General features: G+C 38.1%; 2 protein-coding genes across 2 annotated transcripts; one reads left to right on the top strand and one right to left on the bottom strand.

Annotated features, from left to right (window-relative positions):
- Positions 1 to 4,541: 4,541 nt before the first annotated feature.
- LOC110274554 (uncharacterized) lies at positions 4,542 to 6,150 on the top strand. Its single transcript, XM_021129028.1, has 3 exons — positions 4,542 to 4,895; positions 4,969 to 5,595; positions 5,680 to 6,150. Exons 1-3 carry the CDS (start codon positions 4,542 to 4,544, stop codon positions 6,148 to 6,150), a joined length of 1,452 nt encoding a protein of 483 aa, XP_020984687.1.
- A 1,069-nt stretch (positions 6,151 to 7,219) lies between these two features.
- LOC107460164 (protein FREE1) lies at positions 7,220 to 11,184 on the bottom strand. The gene is made up of 10 exons (XM_016078493.3): positions 10,141 to 11,184; positions 9,636 to 9,722; positions 9,406 to 9,537; positions 8,854 to 8,988; positions 8,457 to 8,522; positions 8,259 to 8,369; positions 7,985 to 8,074; positions 7,825 to 7,855; positions 7,624 to 7,694; positions 7,220 to 7,532 (listed from the first exon to the last, which is right to left on the bottom strand). The coding sequence occupies exons 1-10, from the start codon at positions 11,017 to 11,019 to the stop codon at positions 7,449 to 7,451; spliced, it is 1,686 nt and encodes a 561-aa protein (XP_015933979.1). The 5' UTR covers positions 11,020 to 11,184; the 3' UTR covers positions 7,220 to 7,448.
- Positions 11,185 to 22,088: the final 10,904 nt, after the last annotated feature.

Below are 22,088 nucleotides of genomic sequence, written 5' to 3'. Positions count from 1 at the left end.
GACTAACAAGAAACAACTTATTTTAAAAATTTTTGACTAAGTCAACCCAAAGATTTCGAAAATTATGAGTAAAATAAGGAAAATATATTTTTTATTTTTTTGAATTTAATGAGGAAAGAGAAAAACACAAAAATGACTCAAAACATGAAGATTTTGGATCAAAACTAATGTTGCATGCAAGAACACTATGAATGTCAAGATGAACACCAAGAACACTTTGAAGATCATGATGAACATCAAGAACTTTTTTTTGAAAAATTTTCAAGAAAAGAAAAACATGCAAGACACCAAACTTAGAAATTTTTAATGCTTAGACACTAACAAACTAAAAATGCATATGAAAAACAAGAAAAGACACAAAGCAATAAAATGTAAAGATCAAACAAGAAGACTTGTCAAGAACAACTTGAAAATCATGAAGAATGCAATGTATGAAATTTTCGAAAAATGAACAAATTTTTAAAACATGCAATTGACACCAAACTTAAAAATTGACACTAGACTCAAATAAGAAACACAAAATATTTTTTATTTTATGATTTTATAATTTTTTTGTTTTTTTTTTTTGAAATTTTTTTCTTGGAAAAACGAAAAAGAAAAGAAAACTTTTGAAAACTTTTTTGAAAATAAAATAATGGTTGAAACAAAGAAAATTACCTAATCTGAACAACAAGATAAACCATCAGTTGTCCAAACTCGAACAATCCCCAGCAACGGCGCCAAAAACTTGGTGCACGAAATTGTGATCTTTAACAATGGCGCTCAACTTGGTATGCGCGTTTATAATCTCAGCACTTTCTTCACAACTTCGCACAACTAACCAGCAAGTGCACTAGTTCGTCCAAGTAATAAACCTTACGTGAGTAAGGGTCGATCCCACGGAGATTGTTGGCTTGAAGCAAGCTATGGTCACCTTGTAAATCTCAGTCAGGCGGATTCAAATGGTTATGAAGTTTTGATAATTAAAAGATAACTAAAATGTAAAAAAAAAAAAGAGATACTTATGTAAATCATTGGTGGGAATTTCAGATAAGTGTATGGAGATGCTTCATCCCTCTTGAATCTCTGCTTTCCTACTGCCTTCATCCAATCCTTCATACTCCTTTCTATGGCAAGCTGTATGTAGGGCGTCACTGTTGTCAATGGCTACTTCTCATCCTCTCAGTGAAAAGGTCCTCTACGGTTCCCCGCATGGCTAATCAGTTGTTGGTTCTCGATCATGTAGGAATAGGATTTACTATCCTTTTGCATCTGTCACTACGCCCTACAGTCGCGAGTTTGAAGCTCGTCACAGTCATCCCATCCCAGATCCTACTCGGAATACCACAGACAAGGTTTAGACTTTCCGGATCTCAAGAATGCTGCCAATGGATTCTAGGTTATACCACGAAGACTGATCTCACGGAATGGAAGGCTCTGTTGTCAGGAGAGGCAACCATGCGTCGTGGACCAGGAATCTAAGAGATACACACTCTAGCTTTTGCAGGTAGAACAAAGTGTTTGTCAGGCACGCGTTCATAAGTTAGAATGGTGATGAGTGTCACGGATCATCACATTCATCAAGTTGAAGTGCAAATGAATATCTTAGAATAAGAATAAGCATGAATTGAATAGAAAATAGTAGTAATTGCACTAATACTCGAGGAACAGCAGAGCTCCACACCTTAATCTATGGTGTGTAGAAACTCCACCATTGAAAATACATAAGTGAAAGGTCTAGGCATGGCCGAATGGGCAGCCTCCCCAAATGACATATGAATTTGAAAATAGGCAAAAAGACCCTTAGTACAATAGTAAAAAGTTCTATTTATACTAAACTGTTACAAAAATAAGTAAATAATGCAGAAATCTACTTCCGGGCCCACTTGGTGTATGCTTGGGCTGAGTATTGAAGCTTTCATGTATAGAGGTCTTTCGTGGAGTTGAACGCCAGTTTGTAACTTGTTTCTGGCGTTTAACTCTACTTTGCAACTTGTTTCTGGCGTTTAACGCCAGAATAGAGCAGAAAGCTGGCGTTAAACGCCAGTTTGTGTCATCTAAACTCGGGCAAAGTATAGACTATTATATATTGCTGAAAATCCCTAAATGTCTACTTTCCAATACAATTGAGAGCGCGTCATTTGAACTCATGTAGCTCCAAAAATTTCATTTTGAGTGCAGGTAGGTCAAAATCCAACAGCATCAGCAGTCCTTTGTCAGCCTCTGAATCAGATTATTGCTCAGGTCCCTCAATTTCAGCTAGAAAATACCTGAAATCACAGAAAAACATACAAACTCATAGTAAAGTCCATAAATGTGAATTTTGCTTAAAAACTAATAAAAATATACTAAAAAATAACTAAATCATACTAAAAACTATGTAAAAACAATGCAAAAAAGCGTATAAATTATCCGCTCATCAGCTACCGTAAGACCGTTATAGTTACGGTCACCGTTCACCGGGGCTTCGGTCACCGGCTCCCCTGTCATCAGGTCACCAACTTCCTGGACCTTCCGGCACTGGGCAGGTGTCAGCCCCCATACATGGTCTTACGACTTTGCAGAGACCTGTGTTTTTGGTAAACAGTCGCCCGGACCTGGTTACTATGACCCATCTTTTTGATAGAATATATATAAGATATCCTACGGATAATTCAAATCGAACCAATTAGATATCCGACTCGGGTCTATATGACATGACCGATTAATAAAAATACTCTAACACTCCACCTTTGTCATATATTCCATACATAACACTAGCTAGATATCATATTCATGGAATACGATTCACTTTCAAGATGCCTTGGTGGTGAAATGATAGACACGTGAGACTCAAAATCTCGTGCTAAAGAGCGTGGAGGTTCGAGTCCTCTTCAAGGCATAATATTGAGATCTCTTATTGAATTGGAATAAGTTCGGCAGCGCATCACGAAATCTTGGTGATCTTCTCTATCTAATGAATGGGGAGTCCGTTTTGAAATCGTCTGCCCTGCCCCCCCCCGAGATATGCTTCAACAGGAATCACACAGGCGTAGATTGATGCAAATTTGAAGACGAATCTTTTTCAGGAGAGAGGGAATGATATGAGTTCTATGGAACAAACTAAAAATTATCATATGCCAATTGGTCCAATTACAAAAGTAACAGCTAAGAGAATAAAGAAGATTTTGCAAATATGGCTAAATCATTTGTTCAATATATGTATCAAAAATTAGCCAAGACAATGGTTAACAATTATAGAAAACTAAATATCTTACTATTTTCAAGTTGTATTAAAGAGTCTAATTAATCAAGTTGAATCAAATATGCATCATCTTATTAGGATTTAGTTTAGGACTTATTTTATGTTTAGCTTACTTATTTTATTTTTATTGTTTTAGGCCCAATTATGATTTGGCCTATTTTTGTTTTAGTGAATTTATGAATTAGAATTTTGAAACTAAGAGGTATAAAAATCTCTAAATCTTGTAATTTTTTTATTTTGATGAATAAAATTTGAGTTTCTTAAAAAACTTGAATGTATATAGAAGTAAAATGTATATAGAAGAAGTAAAATAATTTTTTAACTATTGCATTAAAAAATCAAATTAAAGTAAATAAACCTTTGATTTTCATCTTATCCTAAATTCCGTTTTATATCACCTAATCGATCTAACTCATTTGAAATGAAGGATTTCAGTGAAATAATGCATATTGGGATTTCGTTTTAAATTTGACACGTTGGATGAGCTTTAATTTTACAAGAGGACTATCATTTTGCTTGGATAGAGAGGGGTGGATTTTCGCTCAGTAAAACTGAATAATTTTTTGGGCAATTTACTGATTTAAATAAGCTGACCATCAATATTACCAGAATACACATTTTGCAAAGTGGATACCGAATGTATTTTTTCTATAAACTATGTAAACATCGACAAGGGTATCGCAGTTTACAAATCCACGTAATCTGCTACAGGGGTGTCACGGATTACGTTGGTAAAAAACATCACATAATTCGCGGTAGGAGTGTCACGGTTTATGTGTGTTTTGCAGACGTGCATAAACCGCTACAGGGGTGTCGCGGTTTATGCTTTGTCAACTTTGCCTATAAAAACCAAGCAAGATAGAGAGTGGGTCATTTGAGGAGAGTCATTTTCACACTTTCACAAATGGATAGTGAGGAGAGTTTGTTGGTTCTAGTCCACTACTCTGGTAAAATAAAAAAAAGTAATAGGCATGGTGTTAAGTTCACGGATAAAGAACCGCCGAGCATTTTTATCAGTTTGACTGATACTTTGTTGGATATGAAGAGGAATATATTGCAGAAGGCAGGGTTGTGTGGGGTCAAGTTGGTGAAGAAGGTGTTCTACAAGATTCTAATGGCAGTTGTGTCAAGTGGTGTGCAGTATGAAACATTTGTCATAGGTTCGAATGAAGACATAGGGCTCTTGTTTCATTGTCGGTGGAGTTTTCCGGAGGTGAGAATACACGAGTTGTTTGCCAAGTTGGAAGACCGTGTGGACAGTTTTGGGGCTTCAGCGCCAAATCCTTAGTCGACGACGGTGGGGGGTACTTCTACTTCAATGCCTGTCGTTACACCCGGTTGTCTCCTACCTGCACCTTCACTTGTTCTAGCACCGGCAAATAGGACACCTGGTTTGATTACTGGTCTTGTTGGTGGTGGTGAGTCAGATCACGTTAAGAATGCGATGCGGGACTATGATTCGGACGATGAGCCTGATCACATATCAGGGGATAGTGAGGAGGAGACTCCAGTGCCCCCACTTGCACCTCAGGGGCCATCCAATTCTAGGTCCCACCAACAACCGCCGCATTTCTCAGCGCTTAACCTGGAAGCAGTGAGTCAACAACTGGAAGATGCACACACCTTCGGATACCAAGGATTACAAGAGAGCAATGCTTTTGGGAAATTTCAGGTTAGCCAATCTTTCCAGACTAAGGAGGAAGCTGTGATGAGTGTTAAGGATTATAGCATTCGTCGTGGTTCAGTATCGGGTTATGAAATCTGATCATCTGAAGTATGTTGGGAGATGCAAGGAATTTGGAAATGGCTGCACTTGGATGATCCACGTGGCACTTCGGCAGCGCAAGGGTAACTGGGAAGTTAGAAGGTACAACGGAGCCCACACTTGCCTGGCCACATCGATTTCGAGCAACCACCGACAGCTCGATTACCACATAATCTGTGCAAGGATCTATTCGTTGGTTAGGGCGGATGCAATGATTACCATAAAGGTGTTGCAAGAAGTTACTGAGTCAACCTATGGATTCAGGCCTAGTTACAGGAAGGTGTGGAAGGCAAAGCAGAAGGCAGTCTCCCAGATTTACAGGGATTGGGAAGAGTCATATGCGAAGTTGCCCCGGTGGATCCTTGGGATGCAACCAACGATGGATGGAACCGTAGCTTTGTTGAAGACTTCTCCAGTGCATGTAGGTGGTGAGGTTGATGAGTCTACAGAGTACTTTCATCGACTTTTCTGGACATTTCCTCCATGCGTTGAGGCTTTTAAACATTGCAAGCCACTAATCAGCATTGGCGGAACGCATCTGTATGGGAAGTATGGCGAGACTTTGCTTCTGGCTATTGTGCAAGATGGAAACTCAAACATATTACCAGTTGCGTTTGCACTTGTTGAGGGGGAGAATGCTAAGTCGTGAAATTTTTTGTTATCCCACTTGCGTCAACATGTGACCCCACAGGAAGGGATTCTGGTGATCTCTGACAGACACAACAGCATTAAGGCTGCACTGGAGGCACTAGACAGTGGTTGGAAACCGCCTCATGCATATCGAGCGTATTGCATTCGACATGTTGCAGCTAATTTTGTTCTCAATTTCAAGGGTCAGGATGTAAAGCGGATGCTCGTGAATGCGGCATATGCCAAGACTAAGGCCGAGTTTGACTACTGGTTTGCTATTTTGAGGACTGAGAATCCGGCCTTGTGTGATAGGGCCAACCGACTGGAGTACGATAAATGGACCCAACACCAGGATGGAGGCAGACGGTTCGGCCACATGACGGCGAACATATCCGAATGTGTTAACTCTGTACTGAAGGGGACACGGAATCTGCCGGTTACTGTACTTGTCAAATCCACATATGGGAGGTTAGCAGAGCTTTTTGCATTCCGAGGGCAGACAGTAGAGGCGCAGTTGGGATCAGGCCAATGATTTTGCCAGGCACTGGTCAAGGCGATAGAGCGCAACCTGAAAGATCCGAGGTGCTTCACGGTTACTCTGTGCGACAGACATTAGTCTGAGTATACCATGGCTGAGACGACTCCTACCGGTAACTTCTCGCTTGGGACGTATCGGGTTTTCCTCAGAGATAGCACTTGTGACTGAAGGTACTTTTAAACTCTCCATTACCCTTGCTGCCATGTGATTGCATGTTGTGCTCAGTCCCAGTTAGATTGGGCTACATACGTCCATGAGATTTATACCATGAGTAAGGTGTTCAGCGTATACCAGATGCGATTTTTGCCCCGTATTACAGAGGGTCTGTGGCCACCGTATGCCGGTCCTTCTATCGTCCCTGATCCTAACATGAGACGTGCCAGAGAAGGACGACCGAAGTCAACAAGAATCCGTAACACCATGGATGAGGCCGATACTAGTCGGCCGAAGCGATGTGGGCTATGCAGACAGACAGGACACTCGCAGGACTTGCCCGCAGCAAGGATCCGCCCCCAGTGCCGAGGCATAAGTTTCATTAGGTCGTCATGATTATCTTACATTTTTCTTTCCTTTTGTGTTCTTGTTTTGTTTTAGTTGTACTTACTGTTAAGTAAAGTTGTACTTGCTTTTCGTTTTACGGTGACGTTATTGTTAGCGATTCTCTATGTAGTTACAATTCTCTGGAGTTAACTTGTTCTAATTTTGTTCGTAATTCTATGAGTACAACAGACTAATTTCAATTAAATCAAAGGAAGAACTTATGTTACACCATACATAAAAATTGCAAGTTAAACTTTCATCCAAATAGTCATCCTCCATAAAAAATGAACTAAGTCCACGCTAAAACATTAACCGCAACACTCCTACCGCAGATTATGTAATGTTTTTTTTCCCAACGTACATTTGTAAACCGCGATACCCCTGCCACGGTTTATATAGTTTATGAAAAAAATACATTTCGGTATCCACTTTGCAAAACGTATATTCTGATAATATTGATGGCCAGTTTATTTAAATCAATAAATTGCCCTAATTTTTTAGAAGTGCTTGTTGATGCTAAATATATTCAACGAACCAAATCACAATCATAGATAATATTCACAGAGCTAATGATTTATTTGTCCTTTCAGAAAAAATTACTGAGCTAATGAACATATAAATTATAAACCAAGCTACGAGAGGACGAATAAATAACAGAAAATAGAAAAGGCAAGAGGACGATATTCGCGAGACAATCCGGATCATTAATTTATGATTTTGGTATATTCTTGGCTTCTGTTGCATCCATGTCATCAGACTCGATGCGCACTCACAAGAAATGGGTGCTGGCAAACTCCACATTCAATGGTTTCTGAACCTGAGCTTGGCACCTGAACCTGAAATAATCCCACAGAAAGAATAAACAAGCCATGATCAACTATGACGTGTATTGAGTGAGAAGTGGGACCAAAATTACTAGAATTTAACCTGCAGATGGACAGTGCAAATGGGACATGCAACTTCCCTTGTCCGTCTTCCAGATCCTCCAGAGGTCGAACCTGCAATGGGGCAACACATAATTGAGTTGGATAAAATTATTTAAGCTAAATAAACTCAGAACAAAATGAATGAAGCCTGCCACAAAAGCAATTTTACAAGTGAAACTCCTAAAATTGAACTCATCATTACCTGATGTCTTTTGGTTTCTCTGCAGCTCCTCCTGCCAAGATATTCAAAAACACAAATAAGCTTCTGAAGCGTGCTTAACCATAAACCAACAAACAAACAAGAATTACATGGGCAATTGAAACAATACAAACAGACGGTATAAAATACAACAATTATTTACCTGAAGCTTCCTGGCAAGATCCTCATGACTCTGTAACACAGGTTTACTTGATAACTCTTTAGCACTACTCAGCCTTTGGGTCACTTCCGCCTGAACAACAACAGGAATATTAAGAATCATAATTACATTGCTTCCATAGTTTACAAGGATCTTCCTATTTAAAAGCATTAAACCCTGAAGGAATTCCAAATGCAAATGCATTCCAAAATAAATACAATTAATTATCATTATGCTCCAACTAATGCAGAGAAAAGCCAAGAGATGGTACACATACCATGCATCTATCACAAACACGTACTGGCTGAGCATTCGCATCGGCAGTTAAAGCAATTCTACCTTGTGTACATTTGTCACAGAAAATATCACCACAGTTCCTACAATGATGCTGTTGGAAGAAGAGGATCATGAAATTAACAATTGGGAACACAAAACATAAATATCATAGATTAAGAAAGGAAACAGGAAGATCAACCTTGCGATTAAAAGCCCCAAAATCAGTCTGACAATCTTTGCATTTTGAAACTGCTTCATCTGGGACCTATATATAAAGAACCTATAAGAACTCCAGTTGCATACAACGAAGAACCAATCCTATTTATTAGAGATATATACTGATGATGTAGGTTAATATAGTTGACCTATCAACAACATTTTCATTAAAAGCAACTAGCACTTAAAATATTTTCTCAGTGTTAATCATGGGAACAGCGCAATAAAATTTCAGAAACTAAATGACAAAGTTAATTGCAGCAACAAATACATTTTTAAACAATCATAGTCAGCATCTCAACCCAGTAAAAACACGAGGTTTAAAGGAATGAAAAAGTGCAAGAAAAATTCCCAAGTTGCATCTAACAATCTAACATTACCCAGTGATCCTTCTCTTCATTGGCAGGCTTTATCAGATTCATCCAATCGCCAAAGCCTTTCTTTCTTTCTGTAGGCTGTTCATTTGCTTTCAATGCCTCAGGAGGCCTCCTGCTGCTTCCATTCATTTCCTTGAACTACATTATAACATCGAGGGAGAAACAAGACATAGAAAATACTTAAGATTGGAAAAACAATTGAGCAGGACCTTAAAGATTAGTAACTGGTCACAGATAACATCAACAGAAGAGATCTTATCTCAGTTCAACATACATATAGAAAATATCTGAAAGCTTTTAAGGAGTATAAACTAATGGGATTATAATTTTCACCATATCTGAAGTAACTTTTGACTTCAATTCTTAGAAATCAAGATTAGTACAATAACATAAATTTCAATGAGACTAAAATTTTGCATCACATAAACATAATTCTAAAAAAATGCAATCATGCAATTATTCAAGGTACCGACTATCTTCTAACAGATATATTTAATTAAAAAAAAAGCCACCTCCAACCTAATTCATCAGCAAGATATCATTTTCCTAAAATACCTGTATGGTTGCAGCAATCACTGTATCCAAAAGTGTGTTTATAGTGTAGCTATTGGATTGCAATCTGATTCGTCTTGGTTCAATGTCCACTGGGCTCTTTGACCAAAATGCAAAGGTAGATGAGTCAAGTCTCTGCACAATCCAGTTAGCAAAATATTATGCTGCCATAGTCTCGGAAATTCAATTCTGTATATATAGTATAGTTTCATCAAGGAAATGAACAAGCTTACATCACATCCTGTTATGTTCTCAAGTGGATATATTCTCAATGTCCGACTTGTATTTGGATCTAGCATGCGGATTCCATCCAAACCAATCTGAAAGGATAATAATTAATTAAGCTATCAATTCAGATCATGAATCAATTAAGGACAAAAAACAGAAAGGGAGTCATGAATGCATAAAATACAACATGCTGAACATTCTAAGGTTGAGAGTATCAAGGGAAAAATAATTTATTCAAAGTGTACATTGTAGTTAGCTAGATAAAAAATAAAAATTGAAACTGGAAAAATAAATGAACATGGGGATTAAAAAGATTTGATCTTTTACAAACACAACATATATACTATTCAAATATTTATCAGTGGACCTAGCTAGCTAAACCAAAATTACTTCAAATTCAGGTTGATGATCATAAATACATCCAGAATAAAAGGCTATAAACAATGCAGGTATACATAAACAAATTAAATAAACTAGCTGAGTTACACACAATCACGAAGAATTGTTCACCTGGCATAGAACATCTGTAGCGCTCTGGCCACCACTTTCTGCCAGCAACTTGACCCTGAACTTTTGCACCCCAGTTTTTCCATCTTCTTGGGCATCAGCTTTTGGCACCGCTTTCACGATCTTACTTGAGACAGAAGAAGATTCATTCTGAGAGGGAAAACTGATGGACCTTCCATAATCATCGAACGTGGTTGAGGACCACGTCGAAGATTTAGGAGCTGTGCCACGCGCACCGTAGGGCTCCACCTTGCCCCCTTCATAAGCATACACACCATCACCATAGCCTTCATCGTAGCTCGAAACTGATCCCAATTCTGAACGGCTCCGATTAAGGCCTCCGAAATCGTCAAAATATGCACTGCCGTGATCGGCTTTCACTGGATTCTGGTAAGGGCTATCGTATGAGGGAACCGGAGGAACGGAAGCTCCGGCGTGAGTGTACGGTGCCGAATTGTACAAAGAGGAGTACGAGGAACTGGGATTGGACTCAGAGGGAATTGAGGAGGTTGGAGGAGGGGCGTAATTCGGAGTGGTTTGATGCTGATCATAGGGCGGGAAATAGGGCTGGTTCTGCGAAGGTGGTTGATGGTACGAAGGGTGAGAATTGAAGGTGGAATTGAATGAGGGGAGGTCGGGTGTGACGGGGGGTGCGGAAGCGTATAGATTGGAGGGGTTGGGATTAGGGTTTTGGAGGTGTGGGAATTGATAATATGGAGCGGAGGTGTAATCTCCTTGATGCATTGCTGATTCTGATTGTAAGCAGCACGGCGAAGGAGAGATCACCCTAGGGTTGCAGTTTTGATGATATGATGCAGAATTGGAGTAAGGAATATTGTTGGATTGGGAATTGTGAATTGTGAATTCAGAATCAGAGGACATGCAAATGGGAAAGCAAGTTTCTAGAAGTTGATCTCTCTAAGAAAACCACTATACGTCGCTGTGCAATATCGTTAGGAAAGAGACAACGAAGAACAGCAGAGTGGAAGAATGGTTACGATTACGCGAAACTTCTTGAGCATTACCAAGGTGCCAAATATTATTGAGGGGAGCATTAACTTGTCAGTATGATTGTTGAGCGTCAAATATATAATAATAAAGTTAAGGGTAAATTATTCTGTTACTCAATATAATTTTTTCAAATTTATAATGAGTGGAATTAGATATCTATTATAATTTATCTTTTAGGATTTGTTTGAGTGAATTTTTAAAAAAAAAAAATTTTTGAGTTATCTTTTTTTAAAAAATTTTATAGAAAAATAAAAATAATTTTATATTTGGATATCTCATTTAAAAAGGTCTTTTTATCTATCAATTATGTTTGGGTATAACAATATAAAAGTACTTTTTGTTTATTTATTACATGAAAAATATCTTTTTTTTAAAGAAAAAAGATCTTTTAAAAAAAGATGTAAATTGTAGCTTCTCAAAAAAGATGTTTTTTATTTTTCTAGTACTTTTACTTTTACTACAAGAAATTTATCAAATATGCTAAAAAATAAAAAAAATCTTTTTCTATTAAAAAAATATCTTTTTTTATCGACTTAATGACGGCCAAATAAGTATGTAATTTAGTTTTATTTTTCTTAATTATTAAATAATTAAAAATTTAAATATATGGCTTTATAAAAAATTAAAAACATAGAATAAAATTCAAAGCTCCTTTATTTAAAATTTAGAAGAAAAATTAAAAGAAAAAAAATTAGGATATCAATCATTTTAGCATATGAGCAAAACAAATCTGTACAAAATACATACAAATCCAAACAATTCTTGTGCAAGAGCATATAAAATGTATAATTATTTATGTACTTCTATTTATTAGTTTAAATTTTTAAAATAAATAATTTGATAAAAATATTTTATAGAAGCCAAATGCCTTTAAACCGTTTTCAATATTATTTTTCTTCTCTTTTCCATAGCTTGCTTCATACCAACAATCTCTGTAGGATCGACCCTTACTCACGTAAGGTTTATTACTTGGACGACCCAGTACACTTGTTGGTTAGTTGAACGAGATTGTGGAAAGAAAGTGCTGAGTTAATGTTTTTATGCACATGCCAAAGAGCCATTATTGTTGATCACAATTTCGTCCACCAAAAGTCAAAGCATAAGGGAATGCCATGAAGAGCATGTTGAGCATCAAGTTCAAACAAGAAAGAGTGGGTCATGAAAGACATTAAAAGTTCATGTTGATTCACCTTCGAAGGGCTGGTCTCAAAGTTGTAGCGTGAAGGTCGTCTGGGAATGAGGTTTCGCGACAAGAGTATAACTTCTTTCCTGCTTTCCGGCTGGCCTATCTTTTCTTTCTTTTTGCCATTGGAGATTGGAGCCCTTGATTAAGAGGTTGAGGGGCTTCCAATCCTCTTTCGTATGCAACGGTTAAGAGTGGAAAACAACTCCTCTAACTTGAGTGGCTTTACTCGGAGAGAAATGCGAATGTGATTGTAGAAACCTTTTTCGATCGGCATCACGCACGTGATGAGGAACTATTCATGTGTGATGCCGATCGAGAAAGGTTTCTATAATCACATACAAAAATAAGGGTATATAGTAAGGATACTACCTGGAGTTATAACACTATAGAGGGTAACCTATTAGGGGTTACCCAACTTTATACCTTTTGTATCTAATATATTAAAATTCTTTAAAATTATAAAAAAATAAATTTATTTAAAATGAAAGTAATGTGATTAAGTGTAATTTACTTAGATGTAATTAAAAAATAATTGAATATCATGCACAGTAAAAAATTGATATTATTGAAAGATAAAATTAAATAAAAATTTATTTTTATGTATCGTTTTTGCCCTCAATGTTTTCGTCCTATTTAAGTCCCTAATGTTTCAAAATCGTCTCAATTTTATCTCGCCGTCAATTCTGTTAATGGATCCTTAATAGCATGATAACATCGAGTCAATTTTGAAACGTTAGGAACTTAAATAGAACAATTGAAATGTCAGAGACAATTTTGGGACTTACCGCAAACGTTGGGAGAAAAAACGATACTTTACTCTTAAATGCATTATCAATATATGTAAAATAATAAAAAATACTAATAAACAATGTAAAAAAGAAATAAAATAATATTCAAACACAATATAACTTTACATGATAAATAATTAGTAAAATTATTAAAAGAGACTTCTCAAATAGTATTTTGATGCCTAATATAAGAGAATTAATTAATTTGTAAACTGGCTAGTTTAGGAAGTGTTTTCTTAATTTGTTGAACCTTCTTGAATTTAACTCTGGAGGGTGTGGATTAAAAGAATGGAGGTAAACTATCCTTATAATGCAGTAAACTGGATAGCTAAAGCAGTTATTTCTACTGCAAAATCTTATTTAGAGTGGCTTTAACTTTGTTAAAATTTTTAATTTTGGATTAACTTAAACATGACATCTGCCATTTAGTTTGGCTTGTTTTCCTCTTTCTTGTTTTCTTTAGTTACTAAAGAAAAATGAGTAAAAAAGATAAATTATTTTGTATCCTCCTTAAAAAAATATTGAAGGGAGAGGTGGTTAGATTATTGGTAACTATTATATTTATTTTAATTTAAGTTAAATAAAATTTAAAATGATTATTTAAAAATAGAAAATGTAACTAATTAAAAACTAATACAATAGAGTGGTTATTAGATTTAAAGAATATTTAAAGATGGAATGACTATGGAATGAATATTATTTTTCATATATAATTAGATTAAATATTATTTTAATCTTTAATATTTAAGTCAACTTTTAATTTAATCATTAATATACTAATATTTTAAGGTTGAATTTTTTTAATATTGTAAGGATATGTGTGATTTTTTTTTATATTTGTGTATAGGTGAGTTTGACACGGTTACAAAAAAAAATTTAGAACACACAAAATGGTAAATTTATCATTTTGTATATATTTAAAATTTTTTAATGGCCTAAACCAAAATGGCACTATCGTATTGTGTAAAAATATATAATTAAAAAGAGATGAAAATAGAATACGACACTGCCGTTCTGTAATGAAATAATTTTTTTTAATTTAAAAAATTGAAAACAGTAATGTCGTTTTGTATTAGATCGAATTTTTACTATTGAAACTAGTTAAAATGGTGCTGTCGTCTTGCAGAAAAGTAAAAATGTCGTCAACGTTTAGTACTAGTATGAATAAAATATTATAAAATTAACTATAAAAAGTAAGTTGGTGTTATGTTGAAACCACTTTGAACAAAGTAGAAAGTGAGTAACACAAAGTTCTTCATCTTTAAATTTTGAGAGAGCTCAGAATTTTTAGTTCTTTAGCAGTTGAAGTTGTTCTTCATTTGTTGAGTGAAATAAGTTTTGAATAAAAAAATGAGAGAGAGAGAGAGAGAGAGAGAGAGAGAGAGAGAGCTGGTGAGGGGAAAAACATCGGGTAGGGAAAACACTACAGAGCAAACATGAGAAAGATCCTAGGGTTTGGAATAAAGAAGAGTTTCAACAGTTAGAACGTGATTCCTTCTCTGTCTTCGTCGACAACCTACCGGAAGATATATCAAAGCGAGAGCTCTTTAACATGTTTAAATGGACAGGCAGAATCATCGATATATATCTGTCGCAGAAGACTAAACATGACCAAATATACCTTTTTGCTTTCATACGGTATACAACAAAAGGAGGAGCACTAAAGGCTGTTGCGGACATAAACAGGTGGGTCCTAAGAGGCAGAATACTGTTTGTAGGAGAAGCGAAATATAGAAGGGGAGGTGTAATACAAAATAGGAATGGCAAGAATAAGAACGCCAATGAAGTGACTGAAACTGCAAGGCAGGGCGCAGGAAGAAGAGATCCGACGAGTGCAAGTGTAAAAACAATTGTAGAGAGAGACGACAGAGCCGAATAGTGCACTACACAAGGATCCACAAAACAACAGACGGCTGAAGAAAGTAGAGGTGCCGATATCTGATGCGAATGTTGTCTGGTTGCAAAGAAGTATCATCGGAGGCACGAAGAAGGCTATCAATTTCAACGCCCTACAGGAAATAGTTCATAAGGAATGGCCAGATTTAACACAAGTAAGGGAGCTGGGAGCCTATAAAGCTATGATAACTTTTGACACTGTGCTGAGTGCGGAAAAAGCATACACCTTTCAAATGAATGATTTATTACAGCTGTTTCATATGGTATGGAGATGGGATGAGACGGAAAAAAGTGAGTCAAGAAGAGTTTGGTTGGAATGCTATGGAGTTCTCTTGCATGCATGGTCAGTAGACTCCTTTCACAGGATAGGGGAGCAATGGGGTGAGGTGGTTAAGCTTGATAAATTAACGGAGTCATATAATTCCTTCAGCGTGGGTCAAGTTCTAATTGATACGTGTATCTTTGATATGATTAACAAGTGGATTCACATTATAATAGGCACAAGCGGATTTGACATCCTCGTAAGAGAAGTGGGAGGAGAGGTATATCGCGAGGAGTGTAATCGGGAGCGATACAAGGAGTCAGAAGACAGAAAAACTTTACATGCTGAAGTAACGGAACATGAAGGAACTGGTAAACGGATGATTCATGGCGGCGGAAGGCGGGTTGTCGCCCGGGATCAGGCGGCCGATATTATGCTGGTGAGCTACAGGAACAATGAATATGATAAGGATAATTTTGTCAATTCATTTGTGGATCTGAATGAATGGAATCATCAGAATTTGAATTCACATTATAGGGTGGCTAATTGTCCAGCATTCAATGGGAACGAGGATTCTCAGGGATCTTTAGAGATTAATGAGGAGATAAACTCGGACAAAATGGTAACATGTGTGTTTGGGGAGGATCATGGGTACAAGCTTAATGAAGTTACAAATGGGCTGAGAGTAACAAAGCCCAACAAGGATGAGGGAGCATCATGGTTACACACATAAGGAGGTTACAAGCAAGAATTATGGGCTGGGAGCAACAAAACCCAATATGGATGATCAGGAGCTCCAGCCTAGAGAGACTGGTACAGGCCTTAAGAAAGGTGGGCCAAGCTGGCTTTCCAGCCAGGTTGGGCTTGAGCCCGTGTCCACGACCTGGCAAGGACATCAGGCTGGGGTTGCGCACGGTTCACGGGGGGGAGTCCTCACGAAAGAGCAGGGCAGGGGATGCAATGCGGGTTGGTAGGGAAGGCAGCGCTCAAGACTGCGAGGAAGCGACGGTTGAAGCATCTCGACTGGGGTGGCACTCATCTGACGACGATATGCGTGATAGGTCTGACCGGGTTGGTGGCCCAGAAGATGGGAAGCTGAACAATTCGAAGGATAAGGGCGGACTAGTTCTCGTGTCTGAAGAGGCCACACGGGAGGCGATGGTGGACGGTTTTGTCAGAGCGAAGACCGAGGGCGCTGGCGCAATGACTCGAGGAACTGGACCTTCCTATCGGAGAAGGGGAACAGCCCTCAACAAGGCGGATGAGGGGGCGCAAACTGCGGAGATGGAGCTTGGGGCAGCTATAGTGGGTGCAGATTATGGAGAGGGGGACGCCGCCGACAACAACCGCTATACACCGAACAACGACGGGCAACGCCAGTTTGGGACAGGATGGAGAATGCATGAAAGGAATGGATCGATGAAGGGACGGACAGGGGATCACGACAAAGGCCAAGAGGAGGCATATGAGAGTCGTACAGAAGAAGGATCAAAAGCTGAAGCTGAATTGGAGGAGGAAAATGAACCCCGCAGTGAGGAACAAAGGCGGAGCTGAGAAGAAGAGATGGCTGAGAATAAAGAAGCTTGAAAATTAGCTGTAGATTTTGGTGCTTAGTGTAGTGACAAGGGGGATATCATGGTAATTTTGCAGGAGCAAAATGAGGCAATGGCTCTGAAGTGGAGGCAGGCAAAGAAAAAGGAAAGAATACGGAGAAGTCGGCCAAAATCTCACAACCAGGTGTGTTCTAATAATGTAAATGATTATAAGTTCCTAGAATATTAGGGGATTGGGTGGTACTGGAAAATTTAGTATGTTAAAGAATTTGGAAATGTTGGGGTTGGTAGAGACAAAAAAGGAGTTGGTGACTAAGTTTGATGTTATGAGTCTTTGGGGTAGAGATAGAGCTAGTTGGGAGTATGTAAGTTTGGCTGGGGCGTCTGTAGGATTATTGTTAATATGGGATGAAACAGTATTCAATCTAACTAATTGTTACAAGGGACATAGATAGTTATATGTAGAAGGAGTTGTGATAAAAGATAATTTTCGGTGTGCTGTTTGTCTAGTGTATAGACCACATGTGAGATCTAAGAAGACAGTACTATGGGAAGAGTTGAGCTATATTGCAGGGTTGTGCCAGGTACCATTCTGTTTTCTGGGTGATTTTAATGAAATTATACACTTAGAAGAAAGAAAAGACGCGACTTCCTTATCAGCGTCGGCGGAGGATATTAGAGCATGGATAAATGATATGGAGCTGGTTTACTTGCCGTTAAATGATCAGAGATATACATGGTTTAAGGGGAGTTCGTACAGTAGAATTGATAGGACCCTTGTTACCTTGGGGTGGCTAGAGAGGTATCCGGGGACACAACTGACAGGAGGTCCAAGAGATTTATCAGATCACTGCCCATTGATTATGGAAGAGAGCAGAAAGTTTGATGGCCCAAGACCTTTTCGGAGCCTGGACTCGTGGTTCACGCATGAAGGCTTTCTAAGAATGGTGAAGGACGAGTGGAGGGAATTAGGTGAAGTACAATTCCTAGACAAGATGAAAGGGCTGACAGCTCCAATTCAGAGATGGCATAAGCAGCATTTTGGAAATATAGTTGAGAAGATAAGGAAGTTTGAAGAAGAGATCAAGAAGGTGGATGATATGGTGATTAGTGGTTTGTATGATGGTACAATGGAGCCAAGGAGAATGGCGTTAGTGAGATGCTGTGAGAAGTGGTATGTAAGATTGGATGTCCACTGGAAGCAAATGTCGAGGGCCCAGCATGCTGAAGAGATGGATAAGAATACTAAATTCTTTCACAATATCGCTTCGGCAAGAAGAAGGAGCAACAGGATAGAGTCATTGGTGATTAAGGGGAGACTAATAAAGAATCAAGCAAGAATTAAGGTGGCCATTCGAGATTTTTATAAACGGCTGTACCACCAGGAAGCCTCCCCAACGGTGAGCTTTAGGGATGGATTAGTAAACCGACTGGAGAGGGAGGAAGCTGAAGCCTTAGAGGTGATGCCATCAGCTGAGGAAGTGAAAGAGGTGGTATGGGACTGTGAATCTTCAAAAGCACTAGGGAATGATGGATACAACATGAATTTTATAAAAAAGTGTTGGGGGAGATTAGATCGGAATTCACTACAGCTATGATGAGCTTCCTTGAGCATGCAAGACTACCAGCAGACTCCAATGTTACATGAGTAGTGTTGGCACCGAAATTCGTCGGGGCAAAAGAGATAAAAGACCTAAGACCAATCAGCATGGTTGGTTGTGTTTATAAAGTGATCTCTAAATTGTTGACACGAAGAATGAAGAGTGTCATGCCAGGTTTAGTTGGTGAATCCTAGAGTGCTTTTGTGAAAGGAAGGAAGATACATGATGGAGTATTAATTGCATGCGAAACTGTGAATTGGCTAAAACTAAAAAGGAAGGCATCAGCGATTATCAAACTGGATTTCCACAAAGCCTATGATAGAGTTAAATGGTGCTTTGTTGATACTGTGTTTAGGAAGATGGGCTTCGGCAGCACATAGAGGGCATGGGTGAAGAAGTGTATAAGGTCGACATCCATCTCTATTCTGGTTAACGGATCCCCTTCAAAAGCCTTCAAAATGGAGAGGGGACTTCGCCAAGGCAATCCATTATCGCTGTTTTTGTTTGTCTTGGTGGTGGATGTGTTCAACAGAATTATAGGCGAGGCAGTGAGGAACGGTAAAATATCCCTACTGTTGGTCAGTGAAAAACTATAAGAGACTACTGAGGTGCTTCGAAATCATGTCGGGACTGAGCATTAACTTTGAGAAGTCTAGTTTGATACCAGTGAATTGTAGTCGGGAGTGGACTAGTCGGATGTGTCAGTTGCTTGGCTTCCAGGAAGCAACTCTACCGGTGCGGTATCTTGGTATTAGCCTAGGAGCAAATCTGCGGCTAGTTAAAACCTGGAAGCCAGTAATAGATAAGGTGGAAGAGAAGCTCAGCTTATGAAAAGCGAAGGTCCTAAGCAAGGCTGGGAAGCTGGTACTCATAAAGTCAGTCATAAACAGTCTCCCAGTTTATTACCTGAGTCTGTATAAGATGCCGAATATGGTTGCACGAAGAATCATTTCTCTACAGAGGAGGTTTTTTTCGGGGAAAGGAGGACGGACGACCTGGAATGGCTCTTGTGAAGTGGGAGATGATTCAGGCACCAAAGAAGTTAGGAGGGCTGGGAGTGGGTGATGTTGTGGTTCGTAATACTACTTTGTTGTTTAAATGGTGGTAGCGGTTCGCAAAGGAAGACTGTCCCTTGTGGAAGAAGATTGTGTGTTCTTGCAATAGATTGACCCCAAACCAGCTGCTGTCTACTCATACTCTACCAGTGAGAGGTGGTCTATGGAGAGACATATGTCAACTACAGATAAAAGACCAACGAGTCAGGCAGAAGATGATTGATGGCCTTGCTATTGAGGTAGGGGAAGGCAGGAATACCAGATTTTGGGAGGATACGTGGCTCCAAATAGGAAAGTTGAAAGACTCTTATCCGAGACTCTTCTTGATTTCAAGCCAAAAGGATCACCAATTGGGGATTGTGGATTTTGGGATGGATAGAGTGGGTCTGGCATTTTCAGTGGAGGCGGGAGCTTCGCCAGTGGAAAATAGAAACCTTGGATCAGTTGCTCCATGTCTTGCAATCTGTTAGACTGATAGCAAAAGTGCAAGATAGAGTGGTGTGGAAGTTTGGAAAAGAAGGTGTTTATACTATTAACTCATTTATGCAGGTTTTGCAAGAAGCGACTCTGGACGAGGAGATTCTGAGCTACAGGTTCATAAATGAAATTTGGAGAGGATTAGCCCCATCTAGAGTTGAGTTGTTCACTTGGTTTGCTCTTATTGGCCGGGTTAACACAAAGGAATGGCTCAGTAGGTTGGGAATTCTGGAACCAAATGACGATTTGTGCCTATTGTGTAAAAAGGCAGTTGAAAGTGTTCATCACCTATTGGTTGCTTGTGAGTTCTCTTAGCAAGTGTGGTGTGTATGAATCACAGAATTTGGTTAGGCGTGGACAGCTCCCGGCACTTTGAAAGATCACTTTGATAGTTGGAGATCCATGCCTATGAGAAAGGAGGTACGCAAGTACTAGTTAGCTGGGTTCTTCTCAGTTATATGGAACATTTGGCTACGGCAGAATGACGTAATCTTCCATAACAAGACAGCAGGCGTTGCAGAATGTGTAACTCAAACGTTTCTTTGTGCTACGGAATGGTGTGGTAACTAGCTCATATTGTTGATGGCTATGCCAGAGATGACATAGGAGTTGGTTAGTCTGCTACTTTATCTCAGCTTGTGACATTGTACGATCTACTTTGAGTGTTGAGCTCTTTCTTTAAAAAAAAAAGTTGTAGGTAAATGTAGTAAGTATATAAAATGGAGAGTTATGTTAGTTTAAGAATATATTTCAATGGTCAGATTTTATATGATACACATGAGGGTGTGAGTTTTTTGTGTGGGAATCCATGTGTTATTGTTGTTCCTCTTTCAATAACATATGAAGGACTTAAAATTGTACTTTGTCAGAGTGTAAATCATCAAGGCCTGAAAAAAGTGATAAATATTTTGTGCAGGCAGCCTGTATTAATATTTAGTGGTTTCGTTTCAGTTTTAAATAATGCATATGGCTGATGAAGTTGGGATACAAGGAATGTTTTCAACATACCATCAAACTAGAGTACAAACCTCACTTATTGAGTTATATGTTGAGTTTGAAGAAATTGAAGATGATTTTTTAGAACCCAATATAGACTGAATGGGTTATAATACTGAAAGTGATGAAGAGTTTGAAAGTAATTATCAAGTTGTTGGTCTAGCTAAAGATGTAGATGAAAATGATATATCAATTGAACGAGATGTGATAGATGTTGCTAACGCATTAATAGATCAACATCTATCTAGAGAGCTATCATTTATGCATACTTTAAATCTTGATACTATGTATGTACCAGAATTTTTTGAATATGTCAATACAGGTAAATTTATATATTATTATTATTATTATTATTATTAGGACTAATTGAATTATTATTAACATTGTTACGTTATTATTATTATTACTAATTATTATATATATTATTATTAGTCTTGGCAATGGTGGTTATAGATAAAAAATATTATTATTATTATTATTATTATTATTATTGTTGTTGTTGTTGTTGTTGTTGTTGTTGTTGTTGTTGTTGTTGTTGTTGTTGTTGTTGTTATTGTTGTTGTTGTTATTTTGTTTTATCATTTGTGCAGTGCCTGTTGTTGTCGCAGACAGTAAATTCATCGTTGAAATGGAGTTTAACTCTAGAGAGACTGTGATTGCAACAGTTAAAGAGTGTACTATTCAGAAGGGCGTCCATTATAGGGTGTATGAATCAGAATCGATGACATTCTATGCTAAATACATACAATATGAAACAAGTTGTGATTGACTTATCAGAGTTAGTCTTATTAAAAGACAGTATTGTTGGGTGATAAAGAGGTATAACGGTAGTCACACGTGCATCAGATCTACCATCCCTAAAGGTGAAATCTGTAATTGCTGAAGTGCAGTTGAAGTTCAACTGTACGGTAAGTTATCGCAAAGTATGGTTGGCCAAGTAAAAAGTAATTGAGAAAATATTTGGTGGTGGGAAGCTTCTTATGAAGCTTTGCTGACATGGTTTGAAGCAATGGTTGCAAAAGAACCATCAGTAGCTGTTGAGTACAAAACTGTATATGCTTACCTAGGAGATGAGGTGGTTGAGGATCTCAGGATTTTGACACAAGTCTTTTGGACTTTCTATCCT

This window comes from Arachis duranensis, chromosome 8 (assembly GCF_000817695.3).
Source record: "Arachis duranensis cultivar V14167 chromosome 8, aradu.V14167.gnm2.J7QH, whole genome shotgun sequence".
Classification (NCBI taxonomy): Eukaryota; Viridiplantae; Streptophyta; class Magnoliopsida; order Fabales; family Fabaceae; genus Arachis; species Arachis duranensis.
Note: the sequence above shows the minus strand (reverse complement) of the source record. Positions and strands in the feature narration are given on the sequence as shown.

Excerpts from the sequence above, each read along its gene's own strand:
- LOC107460164 (XM_016078493.3), bottom strand. The coding sequence starts at position 11,019 with ATGTCCTCTGATTCTGAATTCACAATTCACAATTCCCAATCCAACAAT. Across the intron at positions 8,989-9,405 it reads TGATTGCTGCAACCATACAG|TTCAAGGAAATGAATGGAAG; the intron begins GTATTTTAGGAA and ends GTTATAATGTAG. Across the intron at positions 7,533-7,623 it reads TTTGCACTGTCCATCTGCAG|GTTCAGGTGCCAAGCTCAGG; the intron begins GTTAAATTCTAG and ends GGATTATTTCAG.
- LOC110274554 (XM_021129028.1), top strand. The coding sequence starts at position 4,542 with ATGCCTGTCGTTACACCCGGTTGTCTCCTACCTGCACCTTCACTTGTT. Across the intron at positions 4,896-4,968 it reads ATGCTTTTGGGAAATTTCAG|TATCGGGTTATGAAATCTGA; the intron begins GTTAGCCAATCT and ends GTCGTGGTTCAG. Across the intron at positions 5,596-5,679 it reads GAAACTCAAACATATTACCA|GAAGGGATTCTGGTGATCTC; the intron begins GTTGCGTTTGCA and ends GTGACCCCACAG.